We start from the raw sequence: 18,670 nt of genomic DNA, 5'->3' as shown, positions 1-18,670 counted from the left end.
CATGCATTCATGCAATGGCTGTTTCGTTCATCATTCACATATGAAGGACGCCAACTTCGTCGTCACGTGACTTCGTACTCTTCATCACTGACGAAGACTAGCGGCTCAGCTTTCCTGCTTCTTCCACATTGTGCGCGCGCGCACGCGCGTGAGCAGGTTCGTATTTAGGGTGAATGGCGAGCGCGCGGAAGTCAGAAAGAATCGTTGGTCGGGACGCGAGTTGATGGCGGTCCTACCTTTGCGCGTGCGAATGCTGCGCGCCGTGTGGCGCTTGAAGAACGCCTTGGTGCTGGTTTTGGCGCCGCTCATCCTGCTGCCGCTCGCCCTCAGCACCAAGGTCAGTCCGCAAAGAAAAAACAAAACAAACCACAAAAGAACAGAAAAGAAAAGTTGCCGTTCCGAACCGGACTCACATGCGCCGCCAAGTCAAGGTGTGCGCTTGTTGGATCCAATCTTTATTATTCGTGTTCTTCTGTCATTTTCATTCGTTTTTGAGTTTTTTTTTTTTTTTTTTTTTTTTTTTAGTCCGAAATAGGTTCACTCGTCGTCACTTTTGGGAAAAGAAAAGTTGCGATTCCGAACCGGAGACAAAAGTCACGTGCCATGATATTCAAGTGCGCTATTAGTTTTGTTTCCATTTTGTTTTGCGTTATTCGTGATTTTGATAGAAGAAACGACTTTATTTAGTCCAAAATAAAATGTTATTCCTTTTTCCACCTAGTTCTAAAAAATCTCCAGCTCCAAAATGTGTTCGATTGGTTTTTATTTTGCATACCTTATGTTTTGAAATCGAAATGCTCGTTTATTTATAGCTGTTGTCTTTATTGCTTCATATTTAAACGTGTTAAAAACGCATTTTGCGTTCATTTAACGTTTCGTTAACGTAAATGTCTAATTTCTGAACCGAATATTTAACATTTATTAATTACGTATACATATACGTGTAATTAATACAAATGTAAAAATAACGGTATCATTCATTTTGTTTTTAGAATATAATAGAATAGAATGCCTTTGTTGTCATATTGACCATATTGTGCTTTGGTGCATATTGACCAATAATTTTTCATCCGGCATGTTTGATAGGCCTTTTTTTTCAGATTGATACCAGTAAAACTGAAGAAAATTGTTGCATCAAATGTATTCAATTCAATTTAATCAAGTACTACTGTACTTGGTTAAAATTGCATCTGAATTGTTTAGCGTCTTGCTAAAAAAAAAAATGTATCGGATCCAGATGAATTAGTTGCGTAAATCTAGGTGACAAAATAAAATCAAATACATTCAACACCTCGTTTGTTTCAGTGAGTAAGTACTCAACGATTTAGTAGTCATCGATAATAATATAAACGAGTGCTTTTAATACCAAAAAAATCCTCCCAAAAAATGAACATTTTCAAGAAAGAGCTAACTATTGCAGTTTGAAATTTTCATGTATTTAAAAACGATGTCAATTTTCTTTTTTCCTTATTTCAAGTTTGTGATTATTAAACTTCACATCGGCTGCCATTACCACGAAATAAGGCCCAAATCCAATACTCACCCGTCCCTATATTTTATTCATTTAAAAATTTCATTCAAGTTTCAAGCATTTTAACATTTTTCTTGTTCTCAATGTTTTTTTTAACTCATTCCATGCCAGGGATGTATTTTCACGTTTTTTTTAGAGTCCTGACATTCAATCCCAGACTCTTAAGTATTAGTTGGAAATTAATGTCCTGAACTCCTGGGAGAAATTTTGATCCAATTTGGACTTTTTTATGGTTTATGTGTGAAATCAAAGGTAAAACATAAAAACAAACACTAGGGGGCTAAAATATTGCAAAGATTTTCAAAACATGACCACTTTCAATTTGTCATCCCTAAATGCTTGCAAAAGGGAGGTCCAGCGGTACACTCTATAGGTGTCAAATTTAGCCCATGTCAAGCTCATATACTGCCATTCAAAATTGGGAACTGTCAATTTTGGACATATTGAAAACCCCGTGTTTTAGCATGCATTTTCCTCGATTTTAGCATGAATCTTTACAACGGCAACTCACGAAGAGTGCGCAATAGACATTTTTGTGTTGGGACCCCAAAACCACCGGGTGGCGCTAGCAGCCAACTCGTGACATTTGCATGCCTTCAATGACTTTGATGATTGGCTTAGCCTGGACTCCCATCATGCAAAAGGCTTTAAAAGCCATAAGACTCAGATAATGACATCACAAATATACGTATAAATATACAGCATGGATAGGACTGATGCCACTGAACATTTTGAGGGGTTGAAAGTAAACTTGTATTTCTATTTGACGATGTTATGAGCCTTTCAAAGTCAGCCCGAAAGTCAAAGTCAGGCTTGTGAAAAATCCCTAGAAACTCAGGGGTTAATGTACTTAAGTATCAATTTTAATACTTACTTATATGGAATTTAAAGTCCAGAAATCTTTGAAGTTTTTTTTTTTTTTAAACGTGAAAATACGCCCCTGGCATTGGATGAGTTAATCATTGCACGTTGTCAATTTTTAGCACGTTTATACAAAGCTAGAGTCATTTCTCAATGTTTTTATCTATGGACGTCTTTCATTTTGGAACAAAATGGCAAGGTTCCATTGGTCAGTTTTTCTGGCCCGGTGGCGCCTGTCACTGATTGACCGGCGCCGTCGGTTCCGAGTTCAGCGACCTTCCCATTCATCAATATTGTCCTTCGCCACAACATGGACGCCCCGCCGTGCATGTGCACGTGCGCGGGTACGCATGGTACATGAAACCTAAGTGGCGTGTTTGCGCTCAGCGGGTCCCGGCGGCCTTTGCTGCCTTCTCACGCTCCTCTTCATCCTCATCCTCATCTTCTTCTTGTTCTTCATCACATATCTCACAGCTGGCAAGCGCAGACTTCGGATAGCGAATACTGGAACGCAAGCGGTGCAGTAGACAGATCATAAATTCTTTATCCTCTTCAAAGAGCGACAGTTTTGCTGTGACTTGATTTTTCCAATTTTTATTCACAGCAGATAACTCAAAGATGTAAAAGTACACCAAATCCATAAAAAAAACACTTGAAATGCTTTTGTAAATTAAAATACTATAAATTGCTAAGCCTTACCCTGCCGCATTTGTCTATTGTATGATTAACAACAGTAACAGCAGACTGAGCTAGCATGCTAACGTTTAAGTACGCAAATAGCTGGGGCCGATGCTAAGCACCAACTCGATGCTAATTGCTGGTTCTCCTGAATGATAATCACGAGTAAACTTTTCTTAGCTTCTCTCTGATACAATTAACCACAGAAGCACCAAATAATAATTGAGCCGGAATATGTACTTTTATTTCATACGAAACAACTGGAGCAAAGTAGTACCTCGCCGCAGGAACTAGACAGACATCTCTGCATCTCTGTCCGTCTGACTCGTGGGTCGTTTTATCCACGTGCGCTCGTAGAAGAAAACAAGAGAGGCGAAAAACAGAGTGAGAAACTTCTCCGTCGGCGATTACGTCAACAGGTGTCACATTTTCCACCCCGACTTTTTTTTCCTTCTTCTCGGCGTGTTGACACAGCACCCACCTGTTATCTGGACTACCTCCCGTCTGTGTACTCCAGTCCTACCAACGACTTATTAACTACATTTATTTGCAGTTATCCCGCATTCACTCCCTGCGTGTTATGCGCGTACGCGTGTGATCACGCAGGAGGCGGCGTGCGCGTACGTAATCGTGCTGATGGCGCTGTATTGGTGTACGGAGGTTCTGCCGCTAGCTGTCACGGCTCTGCTGCCCACCATCTTGTTTCCTGTGCTCGGCATCATGCAGTCCAAAGATGTAAGCATGCGCAAATGAACTCACTATATCCGGAAAACGGTCCCTGTGATACGCATTACTGGATTAGACCACTTGGGGCGCCGTACGCAGCTCAACACACAACAAGAGGATCCAGTAGTTCAAAAACATGAGCAGTATTTTTCTTCACATTCTTCCTGTAAGTGTGTTACCAATTCTGAAGCATCTCTCCATGCAGGTGTGCATGCAGTATCTTCGCGATAGCAACATGTTGTTCGTGGGCGGTTTAATGGTGGCCGTGGCTGTGGAGCACTGGAACCTTCACAAACGCATCGCCCTCCAAGTTCTATTGGTGGTTGGCGTCAGGCCTGCGCTGTGAGTACTTAGCTGTAGTGTCTGTCCTCATGTGTTGCTACACCATTTGTGTGTGGCTCAAAAGGATGCTATTCCTTTGCATGTCTGTGGCTGTGTTAGCATGAAGCTAACAGATGTTCCAAAGGTGAACTTTTGAGAGAAAAAAGAAATATTCTCGAGATACTTTGATAAGTTCAAATTGCTCAACCATGCATCAAAATAGAAGGAATGTCCGTTTGTGAAAAAGTTGACCGTTTTTGGATGCTCAAGGTTTTCGCGGCTGTGTACCCTGGATCCAAATCCAAAGACGTGTCTTGTGACAGGCTGATGCTGGGCTTCATGAGCGTGACGGCCTTCCTGTCCATGTGGATCAGCAACACGGCCACGGCCGCCATGATGGTCCCCATCGTGCACGCCGTGCTGGACCAGCTGCATAGCCATGACGACGTGGAGGCAGGACGCCTGAAGACGCGCGAGGATGCCGCAGGCCTGGCAGAACCCGCCTCCGCAAAGCAGAATGCCTTTGTCATCATGCCTGACGCGAATCCTTCCGGAAAGACCGGTGAGGAACCCTCTGTCCAATCCTATGCTCCTGGGACTCGGCTCGTTCATTTGTGTCCATTGTGGTGGACCTTTGTTTTTGCTCCCTGGCCTTACAAATGATGTCTCATGTGTTTGGCTGGGGTGCGATTGACTTTGCTGTCTTTCTGAGACAAAATGTACACAATGGTGGTGGCCTCTGGGCAGAATATGCAACAGGAAGTTGTCCTTTGATGCAATTTATCTCCTGCAGAAGAGTGTGGAGAAGAAACGGGAGAGGGCGGAGCTCCAACAACCGGTGAGGATGTGACGATGTCATCAATCAAACCGCCACCCCAGGACAAGCCTCCGTCTTCGCCAAAAGGTCAGAAGGCAAATGCGAAATTGATAAACAGTTACTGTAACTTTAACTTAAAGTTTCTCTTACTTTCCTCTTTAAAGTCCAGTTAACCTTTGGCACTTTCGCTATGTTCCAAGCTCGTGAAGTGTCCAAATCGGAGCTGGTGAGCTCGGAGCATAGCGGAAGTAATAAAGGTTAACTTGCTTTTCAAGCGGAAGTCCATTTTTTTGCCCAAACGTATCATTCAGTTTTAATATTGCGTTTGAGGAATATGACACAAGCCCCTCACTGTCTCCCAAAAATAACATTATACAACAGGTGCTGGGGCTGAGCTAGGACCAATCAGGAATCATGAAATGATCCAACTTTTAGCTTAGAATTTCGCGTGTAACAACAACACGAAGAAAGGAAGCTAACTGCTGTTAGCTTGTTAACGCATTAGCTCACTATCCTACCTCACTTGCTCTCAATAGTCTCAAGCTTCGGACAGACTTGCGAAGCTACTATAAATCAGCAGCAGGGGGCAAATACTTAGGCAACCTGTGCCTTCAGCCGGCGCTTCGAGCGTGGTCTGCGCATTGGAGGTGGAGGAGGCCGACGGCGTGGATGAGGAGCGGAAGCGTTTGAGCAAAGGCCTGCTGCTGAGCGTGTGCTACGCGGCTAGCATCGGCGGCATCGCCACGCTGACCGGAACGGGACCCAACCTGGTTCTGCTGGGCCAGATGAGCCAGTGAGTGCGCGGCCGGCTAGCACGCTAACGTGCGCAGGCGGCCCGCCTGACCGAGCCAGTCCCGTAGGCTTTTCCCGGAAAGCGGCGGCGTCATCAACTCGGCGTCCTGGTTCGCCTTCGCCTTCCCCACCATGATGATGATGCTCCTGATGGCATGGATTTTACTGCAGCAAGTCTTCGTAGGCGGCAGGTACCCGAACCATCTTCTATTTCTCTTTATTACACACAGTATTAATCTTTGCTTTTGTGCGGATCGATTGTCAGTCTGCGGGGGGCGTGCTCGTGCGGAGCGGGGCAGGCGGCCAAGGAGCGAGCGGCGCGGGATGCCATCAGAGAGGAGCACCGGCGCCTGGGTCACATGACCTACGGCGAGGCCAGCGTGATGGCGCTCTTCCTACTCATGGTGGCGCTGTGGTTCACGAGGGAGCCGCGCTTCGTGGACGGCTGGGCCTCGCGGGCCTTCAATGCCGACGCTGAGTGAGTCTGCCAGAAATTTTTCCTCTTGACATAACTCTACACTCTAGAGACTTATGGCGATAACAGATTTAAATAGAATGTAAAAAAAAATCAACAGTTTGAGCATCTGAGCGTGATTGCAATGAATTGTTGCAGCTCCTTTGGTGTGTGTCACCTGCTTCGGCGTGTGCGTGTTTTTCGTAGCCGTCAATCAAACCCTTTGAACCTAAGAGGGGACAAAACTGGACAGCGCGTTCATTCATGAAGTCGCCGCCAGATTACATAATTCCGTCGTCAGATGACCTTTCACCCGCACTCGGCGTAACGACACGCGTTCGTGTCGATCGTTTCAGTGTTTGCGTTACGCCGCAACAGGAAGTGAACATGACCTCTGTGTCGCGCGGCCAAGATCAACAACAGCGAGGACATCGCGCACAAGAAAAAATTCTACTTTTGAACACATTCACACCTCACCTTGTTTGCACGACGGAAAATCAGCTCATAGTTATATGATATGTATGTGAATTATGAGGCGATTTTGATTGCGTGACTTCTCTGCAGGTTTGTGACGGACGCCACCGTCTCCCTCATGGTGGCGCTCTTGTTGTTCGTCTTGCCGTCCCAGCCGCCCAAATACCTCTGCTGTTGGAGACACAACTCGGACCCGGGTCAGCAACACGCCTGCCTGTGTGGCAGACATTTTCTCTTGTTATTCATCAAATATCTTTTTTTCGCATTAAAAATTGACTTGATTCTGTAACTTTCCTCCTTTTGTTTCACAAAAAAAGAGAAAGATAATGGAACGTTATAGAGATAATGTTTATTCTCTGTACTGAAACCTTATCCTTTGGTCCGTCCAATTAGATGCGCAGGTGTCCCGAGGCCCCGCCCCGCCGCTGTTGACGTGGAAGGTGGCGCAGGCCAAGATTCCCTGGAACATTGTTCTGCTGCTGGGTGGAGGCTTCGCGCTGGCCAAAGGCAGCGAGGTGAGCGGCGAGCATCTCCTTTCTTTGAAAGAGGGAAATTTCATACAAAATATTAGTGGTGTTATATATATATATGAGTGAAATGATTCCTTTAGGAGTCTGGCTTGTCACGATGGTTGGGCTCCCAGATGACACCCCTTCACTCCATCCCGCCATGGGCCATCACCGTGGTCCTGTGCCTCCTCACCGCCACCTTCACAGAGTGTGCCAGCAACATCGCCACGGCGACACTCCTCCTGCCCGTCCTGGCCTCCATGGTAATCACTAGAACAAGTTTCCCTTTTTTTGGAGGCTAGGTCCTCCTCTGGAGACTTGAACCTTCTTTTGAGATGAGCTCCTTTTCTCAGGGCTCAGTGTTTTATGGAAGCTTTTCAAACATTTACGGTTAGGTGTAAACCACATACAGTACGTATGTATGGTCATTTTTCGGTTTTATTCTTATGTTTTTTCTTTTGATGTGCACGCAGTCTCAGTCCATCAGCGTGAATCCTTTGTACGTGATGATCCCGTGCACCCTGAGTGCCTCGTTCGCCTTCATGCTGCCCGTGGCCACGCCCCCCAACGCCATCGTCTTCTCCTCCGGCTACCTCAAAGTAGCCGACATGGCAAGTGTGCAGGGCTAATGCTACACTATGCTAAGAGAAAAATTAGCCACATTAGCCAAAAGACCTATGATATTAGACACATGCTGATTGTTACTTATAAATCTCCAGCCATTAGCCACCCACATTAGCTAACAAACTGCAAACACCTGCAAAGCATTTTGTTCGCTCCATACAGTACAGGTATGTTAATAACCAATGATGCTGCTGTGCGCCCCCTGTCTGCAGGCAAAAACTGGCGTGGTGATGAACGTCATCGGCATCGCGTGCATTAGCGTGGCCATTAACACCTGGGGCCGCGTTTTGTTCTCGCTGGACTCCTTCCCCGAGTGGGCCAACGCCACCGCACCCATTTAGTCCAGCCCCTTAAGTGCTTTACTGTACTCCTATTTGCTGTTTTTTTATGCTGTGATTAATTTTATTTGGAAAAATTGCTTCCTGTCATACGTTTTACTGATTATTGACTGAGAACGCTGCTGAATATGCCACCGGTATCATTTAGAGAAGGATATGAAGGACATGTTTCATGTAATACAACGTTTATATTTAACACGTTCATGTTAAAGTTATTTTTTCTTTAGGCTCAACTTTTGAGGTTACTGTTTTTGTTAATGTTATGTTTCTAAAGTATGTGTATTTTGTCACGGGTGTACATTTTTTGTACAATACATCTAACACTATTATGACCTTTAAATAAATATTTCTCACAGGACAGTGGCTGCTCTCAATTTATTATAGTTTGAGGTCCACTCTATGAAATGGCAAAACTTAGATATGGGCAAATTGAATTAATTAAAAATATCAAATAACTGCAAGATAGTTTGAGAAAATAATTAGCAATATTTCCCGTCAGAAAAAAAATATGTAATTATATTACTAAAATGAAAATTGAGAAACATTGTTATGTCATATACTGTATGCCGTAAAGAGTATGAAAATGCAGGTATATTCAAAATTTAGGAAACCATCACATACGAAAAAAAAGAATATGATAATTACAAATGGTAGTGTAATTATATCGAGAAAATCACAACAAAAAAGAGCACTGCGCCACGAAATTTTGTAAACAAAATTTTCACGGTATGACTAATTGTTTTTGTTGTAAAATGTCTCCCTCTAGCGTATATTTTACACACAATAAGAACATCGTAAATCGATGTAACTGTCGAAAATCTTGCACACTTATTCATTTCCGGCAAACATGGCTGTTTCTTTTTTCGTTTAAGCTACCACACAATGCAGTAAAGGGGTGTTTTTCGGTTTCGTGTTCTTTTTTTCACATTTACCTTGTTACGGTGGACGAAAAGAGCGATAGTGACTTTATTCTGTTCACTTTATAACTCGAAGCTATCATGGAAACAGGTTAGCCAGCTTTAATGTTCCTCCGAGCTTCGATTGTACAAACAAGCTAAAGCTAGTCGTTTGACGTTTACACGCAAATTTACAAAAAGTAAAATTACATTTCTTTTTTCTTCCCTATCATTCGAATATTTTCATGTTACTACAGACATCCGACAGAAACGTTAACTACAATGTGGCCCACTTTAAAAATTAATTTGACAGCCCTCTTGTAGGATTTGATAGGCTTTTTTTGAATTCCTATGTGTGTTTGTGTGCATGCAGAGGAGCAAGCACGAACCCGCTTCCAGTCAGAGTTGGAATTCATCCAATGTTTGGCCAACCCAAACTACCTCAACTGTAAGTGTGAGCTTTTGCGTTTTTCTGTAATGCGTCACAACACATAAGTGATTAGACGCCGCATGTGTGCGCAGTCCTGGCTCAGAGGGGCTTCCTGAGAGAGAAACCCTTCATCAACTACCTCAAGTATTTGCTGTACTGGAAGGAGCCCGACTACGCCAAGTTCCTCAAGTAAGAGCTCCGAAGGGCTTGATTACCGTCTATCAACTGATTTTTTTTTGACAACAACAAAAAAAGACTTTATAATGAGCGCTTTTTTTCTCGAGCTAACAAAGGGGGGCGTTTCATCAGAGCAGAATAAGATCGGCTGCTTGCGAAGCTGGCTCAATAAGCTTCCTTTTTGAAAACATTTGAGATGACACTTTCTTTATTTGGCTTGAGAACATGACACGTTTGCCTGTCCAAAGGAATAAATAAGCTACATTTTAACGATGGAGCTTTAGCGTTTAAAATCAAGTTCTCATGCTTAGCATGCCCGCCGTTTCTGTTCTGTTTCATGACCTGACGAGCTCATTTTTTTAAGCAAACAAACTTTCGTTCTCTATCTTTTTAAGGGTTACAATTGATAACATTTAATGTTATGTTCTATCACATTGTTTTTGAGGATTTTTCTTAGACTGTCATCACAATAATCGCAATAAATAAGCTGAATTTTGATGATGAATAAAGTTATGATGCCGCCGTTTCTTTTTCGGATCTTACAAGCTTGCCCCCCCGTATGTGCAGGTACCCGCACTGCCTGCACATGCTGGAGCTGCTGCAGTACGAGCACTTCCGCAAGGAGCTGGTGAACGCGCAGTGCGCCAAGTTCATCGACGAGCAGCAGCTGCTCCACTGGCAGCACTACTCCAGGAAGCGAACGCGGCTGCAGCAGGCGCTGGCCGAGCAGCCGCCGCCGCAGCAGCAGCCGCCGCAGCAGCACGCCAACGCCGCCGCCAAGTGACCGCCGCGGTTGCTTGCTTGATTTCTGCTATTTGAATATAAAGGTAGCACCGTTCTTTTGTATTGCTTTTGTTTCCTTTTTGGTTTATCCTCCTATTAAAAGCTGCAATAACCGAAGCGTGATGTTACAAGGGAAGACTTTTTCAATATAACACAAAGATGGAAAAGTGACAAGCTTTGAAAATGAAATATCAGCGTGCGCAAGGTTACAAGATGAAAACTAAAGCCACAACTAATCCTCTTAATTCATACTTTTTTTTTTTGTTTGCAGATGCTGTAAATGATCGTGGTAACCTCTTTGGGAGCTGCATACACCCCTCACACAGTCTCTCTCGTGGCCTACAAACAAGTTCTCCACATGGCTGTGGATGAGTCCAGTCACTGTCTGCTGATAAGTCCCACTACAGCTCATCAGTGGAAAAAAAGCGACGACTTAAAAAGACTGCAATTTTTTAAAAATCAGCTTCAAATTAAAACAGTAAAATCACAAAAACACAACCGATTTGTCTTTCAAATTGTTCTCCTGTGTTATAAATCCCCTTACATGTTTTATTTAGTTATGGCACTTTCCATATAGAGAGCATCATGCAGGTTTTTTTATTTGTAAAGTTTCTTGTCATAAAATGTTTTGAAACAAATTTGTTATTTTTTGAACTAATGTTATAGTGTGATGTGTTTTATGTTGAAATGTTAAGTATGTTTGTTTGTTATGTCGTTTGTTTGTTTCACCTATCAAGTTTGAATTAAATAACCAAATGAACCTTGTAGCCAGCTGTGAAAATCTATATGCAGAAGGAAAGAACCACTTTGATGCAATGGAGAAAGACCAAAAGGTAAGCAGAGCTGCACAGTTAGCCTATATTTGCTTATCTTGTGATGATAATGTAAATGAATAAGATTCTTTCTAAACGTTGCTTTTCGGGTACTTTCCATGCCGCATTGTTCAGGCTGATAATATTTTTATTCTGTTCTATGGTTTTCCCCACTAGCTTAACTTCCTGGTCAAACGAAATACTTTTATTTTGAAGAAGATTGGCAGGAAGTCAACAAATGTGCTGTGGTTTTCCCCGCAGCTTGACTTCCTGGTCAAAAGTCGCAGTCGTAGAAGAGTTGCCCATTATTTTGTTGCGGGACGATACAGGTACGTGACGTCACTCGTCGGCGATGGAAAATGATACCGAGATGAGATTGAATTTCGAACCAATATTGTGGCTTTTTCGTGCATTCGTACAGATGCTATAAAGTCCTGATGGGGCAGTGTTTTTTTTACGTCGAACATTTTGCTACTCAGACTTTTTTAAAGTTTTTGATGTCAACATTCCGATACAAGAGCAGACTGGGCTTGACAAACAACTTATGACAAAGCGCAGTACACCTCGACTAATTGATGAGTGCACCAATTACGTAATTTTATAGAAAGTTACTTCGTTAGAGCCGATTGTAGTCCTAATTCTGGTTCAAGACCCTTTTTCTGGTTGTTGTCCTGACTCTAGACATTTTACTGGCCTTCATATTGTTCTTTCTAGTGTCCACACACAGATTTTTGTATCTCTATATAAAACATTTTGATTCTAGGTGATCCTGTCGTGGTTGCCACGGCAATGGCATTGCTGCGCGTAGCGGTGGTCGGCGCAGGCGCAGCCGGGCTCTGCGCGGCCCGGCACGTGCTGTCCAGACCTGACCGGTTCGCCCCCCCAGTCGTTTTTGAGCTCGCAGCCAACGTGGGCGGAACTTGGTGCTACCAGGAGCAGGTCGGAGGAGACGGACGATCCAGCATGTACAAAAATCTCAGGTGAGTATCAAGGCCACTGTGGTTGTAGTTATGGTCCTGTGCTAGTTCTAGCTCTCGTTTTAGATATATGGGAGTGTTCTGGTTCAAGTTTTGTATCTAGTTGCTGTTTCGATTCCTGTACTTTGCTGTTGTCCTTAAAGCTGTAGTGCTTTAGGTTCAATATACTTTACATTTGACAATAAAAAACTTGAATCTTAACCATGTTCTGGTTCTAGAACTGGTTAAGGCTATTTTGATGGTTCAAGGTCTACAACTGGTACCATTTGCAACTTAGAGAATATCTGCTGCTGGTCCTGGTCCTGGTTTTAGAACCGCAACTGGTAACGTTTGGTGCTAAATCTGGTGGTTTACTGGATTGAATGCGCTAGAGTGGGTCTGTTCTCGTTGTGGTTTACTGGTTGCTTAAGTACATTCTTCACCTGGTCCAGGGACTTGTTATTGAGGTTGAGTCACAATCAATGAACTTGACGAAAGTCTTTCAGTATGCTAGGACCACAAAGGACCATGAGGACAGTTCACCAATGTGAGATGAGGATGAGAAAACGAGATTGAAATTGGGGATCCCAAGACCGCAATCCTGTTCTTTGGGAAACAGGACTAACCTTCCCAAAGAGGTGATGATGTTCCCGGACTTTCCGTTTGATGAGCAGCTCAGCAGCTTCTTGTCGCATCAGGATGTGCAGCGCTACCTGGAGGACTACTGTCGCCACTACAACATCCGCCCCCACATCAGGGTGAGTTCCATTAAGATAAGATAGTTGATGATTGTTAGATGCAGATCAACTTCTGTCTCTATTTCTGGTATTAGATCCCCTTCTTATCCAGATCTGATGCTGTTCTACCTCCTGAGGTTTTCTATTTGCTATCATTGCCTCCGTCAGTTCCGCAGCACGGTGGAGGAGGTGAAGCCCGTCGAGGGCGACGAGACGCCGACGCAAACCACGTGGGAGGTGACGGCACGCGACGCCTCGGGATGCTGCGCCACAGACAAGTTTGACGCGGTCTTCGTGTGTTCGGGGTGAAGCCAGACGCCGACTATTCAAAGACGCTAGCCGTCATTTGCCTACAGGTGTCCTTCAAGCTGCCGTTTGTGTCACTAGGCATTACTCGGAGCCTAACGTCCCCGACGTGCCCGGCATCGAGAATTTCAAAGGTAAGCCGCTAATAGTCTTGTAATTGTCGGCGCCACTACTTCTTTGACCGGTTCCGTGTAGGGCGGGTGCTTCACAGTCACGTGTACAGGAGCCCGGAACCTTTTTCGTCTCGCTCGGTGGTGGTCCTGGGAGCCAAAGCGTCCGGAGTAGACATTTCCTTGGAGCTGGCCAAAGTGGGTGCCAAGGTAAAAACTTCACAACAAAGCTCTTTTTGTGTGGAATGGAATCATTGGTATATCGATGGGAAAAATAGATTTGGTACACAAACCTTTTGGATTTGAAAGTCAATCAAGCTGCAGCTATGGATGCAATTGTCGAGTATTTTTACTATTCGGATAGCCTACAGAAGATGTGAATTGGATATAAAGTATTTGGGTCATTTGAGTCAGGGTCGTTTGTTAAAAAGTGATCTGTAGGAATGGCAACTGTGTTAGGCTATATGGAGCCAGCCTATATGGAGCACTCGAGTGCAGCTAGTTTGTGCTGGATACATATTTTTTGTGACATGTGAACTCATAAATAGGGAATGCCTTGAGACTTCAGTGCTACAGCAAAGACCTCCTCCCTGATTGACATTTGTCTCTCTCTGCAAGGTGACATTGAGTCACCGCGGCCCTCCTTTGGTGGCTCCCCTGCCGGCTGAAATCCGCCAATCTACTCAGCTGGTGGCCATCCAGGACGATGGTAGAGTTTGCTTCCAGGTGAGTAATATGTTGTATGGCATCTTTATCAATGGAGGTGATCATAAAGCATCAACATTTTTGGGAGGAGGGGAGTTATTTTTTATTTAGAATAACAAAGTCATAACATGAATGTCAACAATAGTATTGGTGGGTATACCAGTGAAAAATTTAATTGTTAATGCTTGTGGGCCAAATTAAGCCTTCTTGTGGGCCGAATCTGGCCAGCGGGCCATATGTTTGACACCCGTAATCTAGGTCCACAGTTGATCAGAAAAATCATACAACACTGAATATGGCGTTCCAGGACGGCTCGGTGCACGCCGCCGACGTGCTGCTGTTCTGCACGGGCTACAAGTTCAGCTTTCCTTTTTTGGACGGAAACCGTCTGGGTTTGGAGCTGGACGAGCATCTGGTGGCGCCGCTCTACCGCTTTATGATGCCGCCGGCCTTCCCCTCGCTGGTCTTCGTCGGCCTCTGCAAGATCATCTGCCCTTTCCCCAACTTTCATTGCCAGGTGATAAGGGGGCGGAGCCAGGGGCTTAATAGTCAACTCTTGTGGTTTGTGCCGTAGCGTAACAGTGGTGTGCTCCTGTCAGGTCCAGTTCGCTCTGGCTGCGCTGTCCGGCTCTCTGGCGCTGCCGTCCCGAGCTCAGATGGCGGCGGAGGCAAGGCGCACGCTGCAGAAGAAAACAGACGACGGCACGGCGCGGCGCCACCTGATGGTGATGGATGGGGACCAGTGGGAGTACCTTGCCGCACTGGCCGCCGACGCAGGCTTTTTGCCCCCGCCCCCGGTCGTGCGCAGCCTCTACGAGGAAGTGTGGCGCCAGCGGCGGATTCACCCCGAAGACTATCGCAAGCTGAACTACCAACTTCTCAGCGACACCCGGTGGCAGGTGGTGGACACTGCAGGGACGCCCACATGACACATGTCCTTTTCTTGTTTTCGTCGTGAAAAAAAAAAATTAAAACCGGGCTAAACTGCTAAAAAAGAAAAAAATGCATTTGTTTAAATTGTGGTTTGTGTTTCTCTTTGTGCTAATTTGGTTTTATATTATCATTGGAAAAAAAACTCAAAACGTCACTTGTTTCATTTTTGCTCACTTTGAAAATGTTTGAGTAAAGTTTATAATATTTCTCTTTCTGATTAAAACTAGCAACTCGTAGTTCCTCTATCATGCCATATATAGCCCCAAGCCATGTTAATATTTGTTCAACATCCTATCCAAATATTACCCACAGTTAGAAGTTATTGTTGCTTCCACTACAAACGTTTTTATTCTCCACAGCTACAGTTTATTTTTGATACACTTAACTACAAAACCATTTTTTTACAGGCACATAGTATTACTGTATTTCTACAGATACAAATGAGATACAAACGTATATATTTTTATAATTCAAGCAAATTGTTTTTGGCGACGAATAAAACAAATTCTACACCTACGAGTATTATTTTACAACAACGTATTTATTACATTTCCATTGTACAAGTTTGCACGAAAATTGACTTCCCTAGGCATACAGTTGCACCCAGGTGCCGGTAGTGGGCAGCAGCGCTCCAGGGGGGAACATTCGCCTCCATCTGTGAAGGAAAATACGTCACGACGCTCTGTGCGGACGACGCCGTGAAGCAACATGTCGCTTCGTGGAGGTTTGTTGCTCTCTTGCTTTGCGTGCTTGCTCGCTCGTTTGTCAGCACTCAGCCGCCGGGACAAGCGACACTTGTTGCGACCTCTTTGGCGAACGTTGACCACCGCCAGACTTTTTGCGAAAGCGACGATTTGGTTACCCGGGCTAACGTTAGCGCGCGTTTGCTAGCTAGCTCCGAGCTACTTGGTCACATTTGAGCTCAGGGCTGTTCGCTATCTCAAGCTCTCGTTTGATGGGTGGGTCTCATTTTAACAGCTTTGAATATTACTTTGATGTGCTATAAAATATTTAAGAAATTTCTTTTGGGTTACCTACAGTGAGAAAAATGATGCGTGGTGCACACATGTAAAGACACGACTGAATGAAACACAGCACCAGCAAAAAAAGACTAATAAGAATATCATTGCAGTTATGAATCTAAAAGGATAGTCAATTTATTTTGCCATTATTCTCTGTAAAGAGTTCATATATTGTCTAATTTGAAAGAAAAACATTTTCTCCTGGCTTTCGATTGAAAATGACATCGCTTGTGCTCCACGCTCGGGTAACGGCCAATCACGACTCACCGGTTGGTCATGATGTTGACAAGTGAGCTGTGATTGGGCCCTGTGTACACGTGATGCCGTTTTTAGGTGACAGCAAGTGAACCAACGTCTATTTTAGCATGAATTGTAAGTGGAAATTCATTCTACATAATACATTTTTACTGCTGAAAATGTCTACATAAGTGGACTGTCCCTTTGATGAAAACATCATTTCATTGTATGCCAATGCCTCGTAAAATGTACTGTACCTCGTTGCGATTGTGCAGTTAGCAACGGCATTTTTCTCCTGTGAGGGCAGACGAGGAAGACTTGGAGTGGCAGCCCCCCACCGAGGCCGAGATGAAGGTGATCCAGGCTCGCAGGGAGAGACAGGACCAGATCAGCAAAGTCATGGGAGACTACCTCCTCAAGGGCTACAAGATGCTAGGCGAGTGCTGCGACGTGTGCGGGGTGAGTCTTGGCGTGCGGGAGCGCGCGGGCGCGCGGGAGTCACTTGATGACGTCGAGGCTGTGCTCGCTTTGCAGACCATCTTGCTGCAGGACCGCGCACACAAGAATTATTGCGTTTCATGTCAGGAGCTGGACTCTGACGTTGACAAGGACAACCCTGGTAAGACGAACACGCACGATGCTAGCGCCTGGCTAGGCCTGCAATGATGGTTATTTACATAACCAATTCATTTGGTTTTTTAATTAAATGATGAATCGATAAAACAAGGTCAATTCCCATCCATTTTTTCAAAGACAGGACCGGATTTCAGTTTGGGGATAGACCGATTTTAGCCCAAACCAATCATCTGTGCCCATGTTTGGGATTTCCACTAATATTGAAATTTGATGGCCGGTTTTTGATTCCTTTCAAATTGCGTTGAGGGAACGATTCAGTTTTGAGTTAACTCTTTCAGTGCCGAGCGTTATCGGAAAAAGTAACCAGCTGAGCACATCTCTCGCAGTTAACGAGAACAAATCAAAAAATCGTCTTGCGGGTCACATTAAACCTCTTTGTGGGCTGGATCCAGCTCGTCGACTTTACCTCTGACAAATAGGAAGCTATTTACGTTTTTTTTTTTTTTTTTCACCCGCCTGATTTCCCTTTTGAAGATGAGCCGATGACCCCGGGAACTCCCTGAGTTTTTTTCTCACTTGGTATTTGACCAAGCCACTTATCAAATGACTTTGAATTGTCCTAAGAGCCAGCCTATTCATTTGTGTCCACTCTTGCGTTCTTGTCTCACAAGACGTGATATGAAAGGCCAGAATGAGTGCGGTAGGATTAAGTAGGGTAACTCAAACAGGTTAAAAAAAATTCTTAAACGTCCACTATTGTGAACACAAATAAATAGATTAGGTTTTTTTTTTTTATGTGTATGTGGCTTGTGTCCTCAGCCCTCAATGCCCAGGCGGCACTGTCGCAAGTGCGAGAGCGGCGTCTGGCGGCTCAGTCTCCGGCGCCGTCCGACACGGCCTACGTCAACGGCGACTGCGGCGCCGTCCCCCAGCCCAGACCGGAGCACTGCGAGGGAGCGGCGGCCGGGGGCAGGGCCGTCCCTCCTGCGCCTGCGGCCCCGCCCATGTCTCCCGCCGCCGTCATCCCCGTCGCCGCGGTCCCGGGGGCCGCCGCCGCCCAGCGGGGCCCGGCGCCCGGCCCGGCGCCGGGCCCGGCCCCGCGCCCCGTGGCCGGCCGTCCCATCCTGCGGGACGCCGAGGAGGCGGTGCTGAGCAAAATGCGCTGGGCCAGCAGCCAGCTGCAAACTTGCACCTCATTGGAGTCTAGCATCCAGCTGTGCAACCTCATCTCCAGCTGCGCTGCATCCCTAAGGAGCCTGCGGGAGGTCAGCCAGTGAGAGCGGGCGCTTTGCCCTTTGAACTCTGAAGCAGGCCAGCGCCAGGCGGCACCGGTCAGTTTTTCCTCTCTTCTTTTCTCTTCTCAAAGCATTTGGCCATTAAAAATGATTCTGCTGATGTTACCATGGCAAAATGTGGTCTGCTCACATGACTTGCGTCCATTCCCAACAGCAAACCCCTCCATATTTTGTACTTGCTCAGCTTCATCGGTTTCTTTGGACATAGCTGAACTTCAGCTCACCCATATCCGTACTCCATTGGTTAAAATGGCCCTGTATTGCAGCCTCGTGCCATCTCAACTTCAGTAATCTTTTTTTTTTCTAATACATGTACAAATTTTTGGGTTACAAATACGAAAATTCTTAAAACACCTGCAAGTATTTTTGTTTGTTTTACAGCTACGAATGTATGTAACATTGTACAGGTACAAAATGACTAGTTACATTTGCACCAAATTTACCGCAAATGTTTTCCCCAAAAAATAAAAGCCACTACTTGTCAATATTCAATATTGTGGTCTAGTGCAGGGGTTCACAAACCTTTTGGATTCAGGGACCTCTTTGAGGAGCATTTTTTCCAAGGACCCC

At 45.0% G+C, this 18,670-nt stretch overlaps 4 protein-coding genes and 1 long non-coding RNA gene across 7 annotated transcripts; 4 read left to right on the top strand and 1 right to left on the bottom strand.

Annotated features, from left to right (window-relative positions):
* Positions 1-114: 114 nt before the first annotated feature.
* On the top strand, positions 115-8,483 carry slc13a5a (solute carrier family 13 member 5a). The gene is made up of 13 exons (XM_088441545.1): positions 115-337; positions 3,677-3,805; positions 4,002-4,138; positions 4,441-4,679; positions 4,911-5,021; positions 5,550-5,727; positions 5,795-5,917; positions 5,992-6,204; positions 6,745-6,851; positions 7,048-7,169; positions 7,265-7,426; positions 7,637-7,774; positions 8,000-8,483. Exons 1-13 carry the CDS (start codon positions 224-226, stop codon positions 8,126-8,128), a joined length of 1,902 nt encoding a protein of 633 aa, XP_088297671.1. The 5' UTR covers positions 115-223; the 3' UTR covers positions 8,129-8,483.
* On the bottom strand, positions 1,540-4,917 carry LOC148408403 (uncharacterized). Its single transcript, XR_015868641.1, has 2 exons — positions 3,348-4,917; positions 1,540-2,896 (listed from the first exon to the last, which is right to left on the bottom strand). It is a non-coding gene; the product is annotated as an uncharacterized LOC148408403 (long non-coding RNA).
* A 478-nt stretch (positions 8,484-8,961) lies between the features above and the next one.
* med31 (mediator complex subunit 31) lies at positions 8,962-11,178 on the top strand. The gene is made up of 5 exons (XM_088441125.1): positions 8,962-9,133; positions 9,395-9,469; positions 9,544-9,640; positions 10,196-10,455; positions 10,683-11,178. The coding sequence occupies exons 1-4, from the start codon at positions 9,124-9,126 to the stop codon at positions 10,410-10,412; spliced, it is 399 nt and encodes a 132-aa protein (XP_088297251.1). The 5' UTR covers positions 8,962-9,123; the 3' UTR covers positions 10,413-10,455; positions 10,683-11,178.
* Positions 11,179-11,485: 307 nt separating this feature from the next.
* unm_sa30652 (un-named sa30652) lies at positions 11,486-15,482 on the top strand. 3 transcript variants are annotated; one of them, XM_088440423.1, is made up of 10 exons: positions 11,486-11,552; positions 11,987-12,203; positions 12,799-12,817; positions 12,878-12,937; positions 13,085-13,221; positions 13,304-13,356; positions 13,418-13,542; positions 13,951-14,058; positions 14,345-14,554; positions 14,637-15,482. In XM_088440423.1, exons 2-10 carry the CDS (start codon positions 12,013-12,015, stop codon positions 14,964-14,966), a joined length of 1,233 nt encoding a protein of 410 aa, XP_088296549.1. In that variant the 5' UTR covers positions 11,486-11,552; positions 11,987-12,012; the 3' UTR covers positions 14,967-15,482. The 3 variants fall into 3 exon arrangements, with proteins under 3 accessions (XP_088296549.1, XP_088296548.1, XP_088296550.1); XM_088440422.1 differs by having other exon boundaries at positions 12,799-12,937; XM_088440424.1 differs by lacking the exon at positions 11,486-11,552 and having other exon boundaries at positions 12,063-12,203; positions 12,686-12,937.
* Positions 15,483-15,581: 99 nt separating this feature from the next.
* Positions 15,582-18,592, top strand: znrd2 (zinc ribbon domain containing 2). Its single transcript, XM_088440425.1, has 4 exons — positions 15,582-15,694; positions 16,537-16,688; positions 16,764-16,848; positions 17,625-18,592. Exons 1-4 carry the CDS (start codon positions 15,679-15,681, stop codon positions 18,080-18,082), a joined length of 711 nt encoding a protein of 236 aa, XP_088296551.1. The 5' UTR covers positions 15,582-15,678; the 3' UTR covers positions 18,083-18,592.
* Positions 18,593-18,670: the final 78 nt, after the last annotated feature.

Source organism: Hippichthys cyanospilos, chromosome 18 (assembly GCF_059441005.1).
Source record: "Hippichthys cyanospilos isolate Australia breed blue-spotted pipefish chromosome 18, RoL_Hcya_1.0, whole genome shotgun sequence".
In the NCBI taxonomy this organism is placed as follows: Eukaryota; Metazoa; Chordata; class Actinopteri; order Syngnathiformes; family Syngnathidae; genus Hippichthys; species Hippichthys cyanospilos.
Note: the sequence above shows the minus strand (reverse complement) of the source record. Positions and strands in the feature narration are given on the sequence as shown.

Excerpts from the sequence above, each read along its gene's own strand:
- slc13a5a (XM_088441545.1), top strand. The coding sequence starts at position 224 with ATGGCGGTCCTACCTTTGCGCGTGCGAATGCTGCGCGCCGTGTGGCGC. Across the intron at positions 4,680-4,910 it reads GAATCCTTCCGGAAAGACCG|AAGAGTGTGGAGAAGAAACG; the intron begins GTGAGGAACCCT and ends TATCTCCTGCAG. Across the intron at positions 5,022-5,549 it reads GCCTCCGTCTTCGCCAAAAG|CCGGCGCTTCGAGCGTGGTC; the intron begins GTCAGAAGGCAA and ends CTGTGCCTTCAG.
- unm_sa30652 (XM_088440422.1), top strand. The coding sequence starts at position 12,013 with ATGGCATTGCTGCGCGTAGCGGTGGTCGGCGCAGGCGCAGCCGGGCTC. Across the intron at positions 13,357-13,417 it reads CGGCATCGAGAATTTCAAAG|GGCGGGTGCTTCACAGTCAC; the intron begins GTAAGCCGCTAA and ends GGTTCCGTGTAG. Across the intron at positions 14,059-14,344 it reads ATGGTAGAGTTTGCTTCCAG|GACGGCTCGGTGCACGCCGC; the intron begins GTGAGTAATATG and ends ATGGCGTTCCAG.
- znrd2 (XM_088440425.1), top strand. Across the intron at positions 16,689-16,763 it reads AGTGCTGCGACGTGTGCGGG|ACCATCTTGCTGCAGGACCG; the intron begins GTGAGTCTTGGC and ends CTCGCTTTGCAG. Across the intron at positions 16,849-17,624 it reads CGTTGACAAGGACAACCCTG|CCCTCAATGCCCAGGCGGCA; the intron begins GTAAGACGAACA and ends TTGTGTCCTCAG.
- med31 (XM_088441125.1), top strand. Across the intron at positions 9,470-9,543 it reads CAACCCAAACTACCTCAACT|TCCTGGCTCAGAGGGGCTTC; the intron begins GTAAGTGTGAGC and ends ATGTGTGCGCAG. Across the intron at positions 9,641-10,195 it reads GACTACGCCAAGTTCCTCAA|GTACCCGCACTGCCTGCACA; the intron begins GTAAGAGCTCCG and ends CCGTATGTGCAG.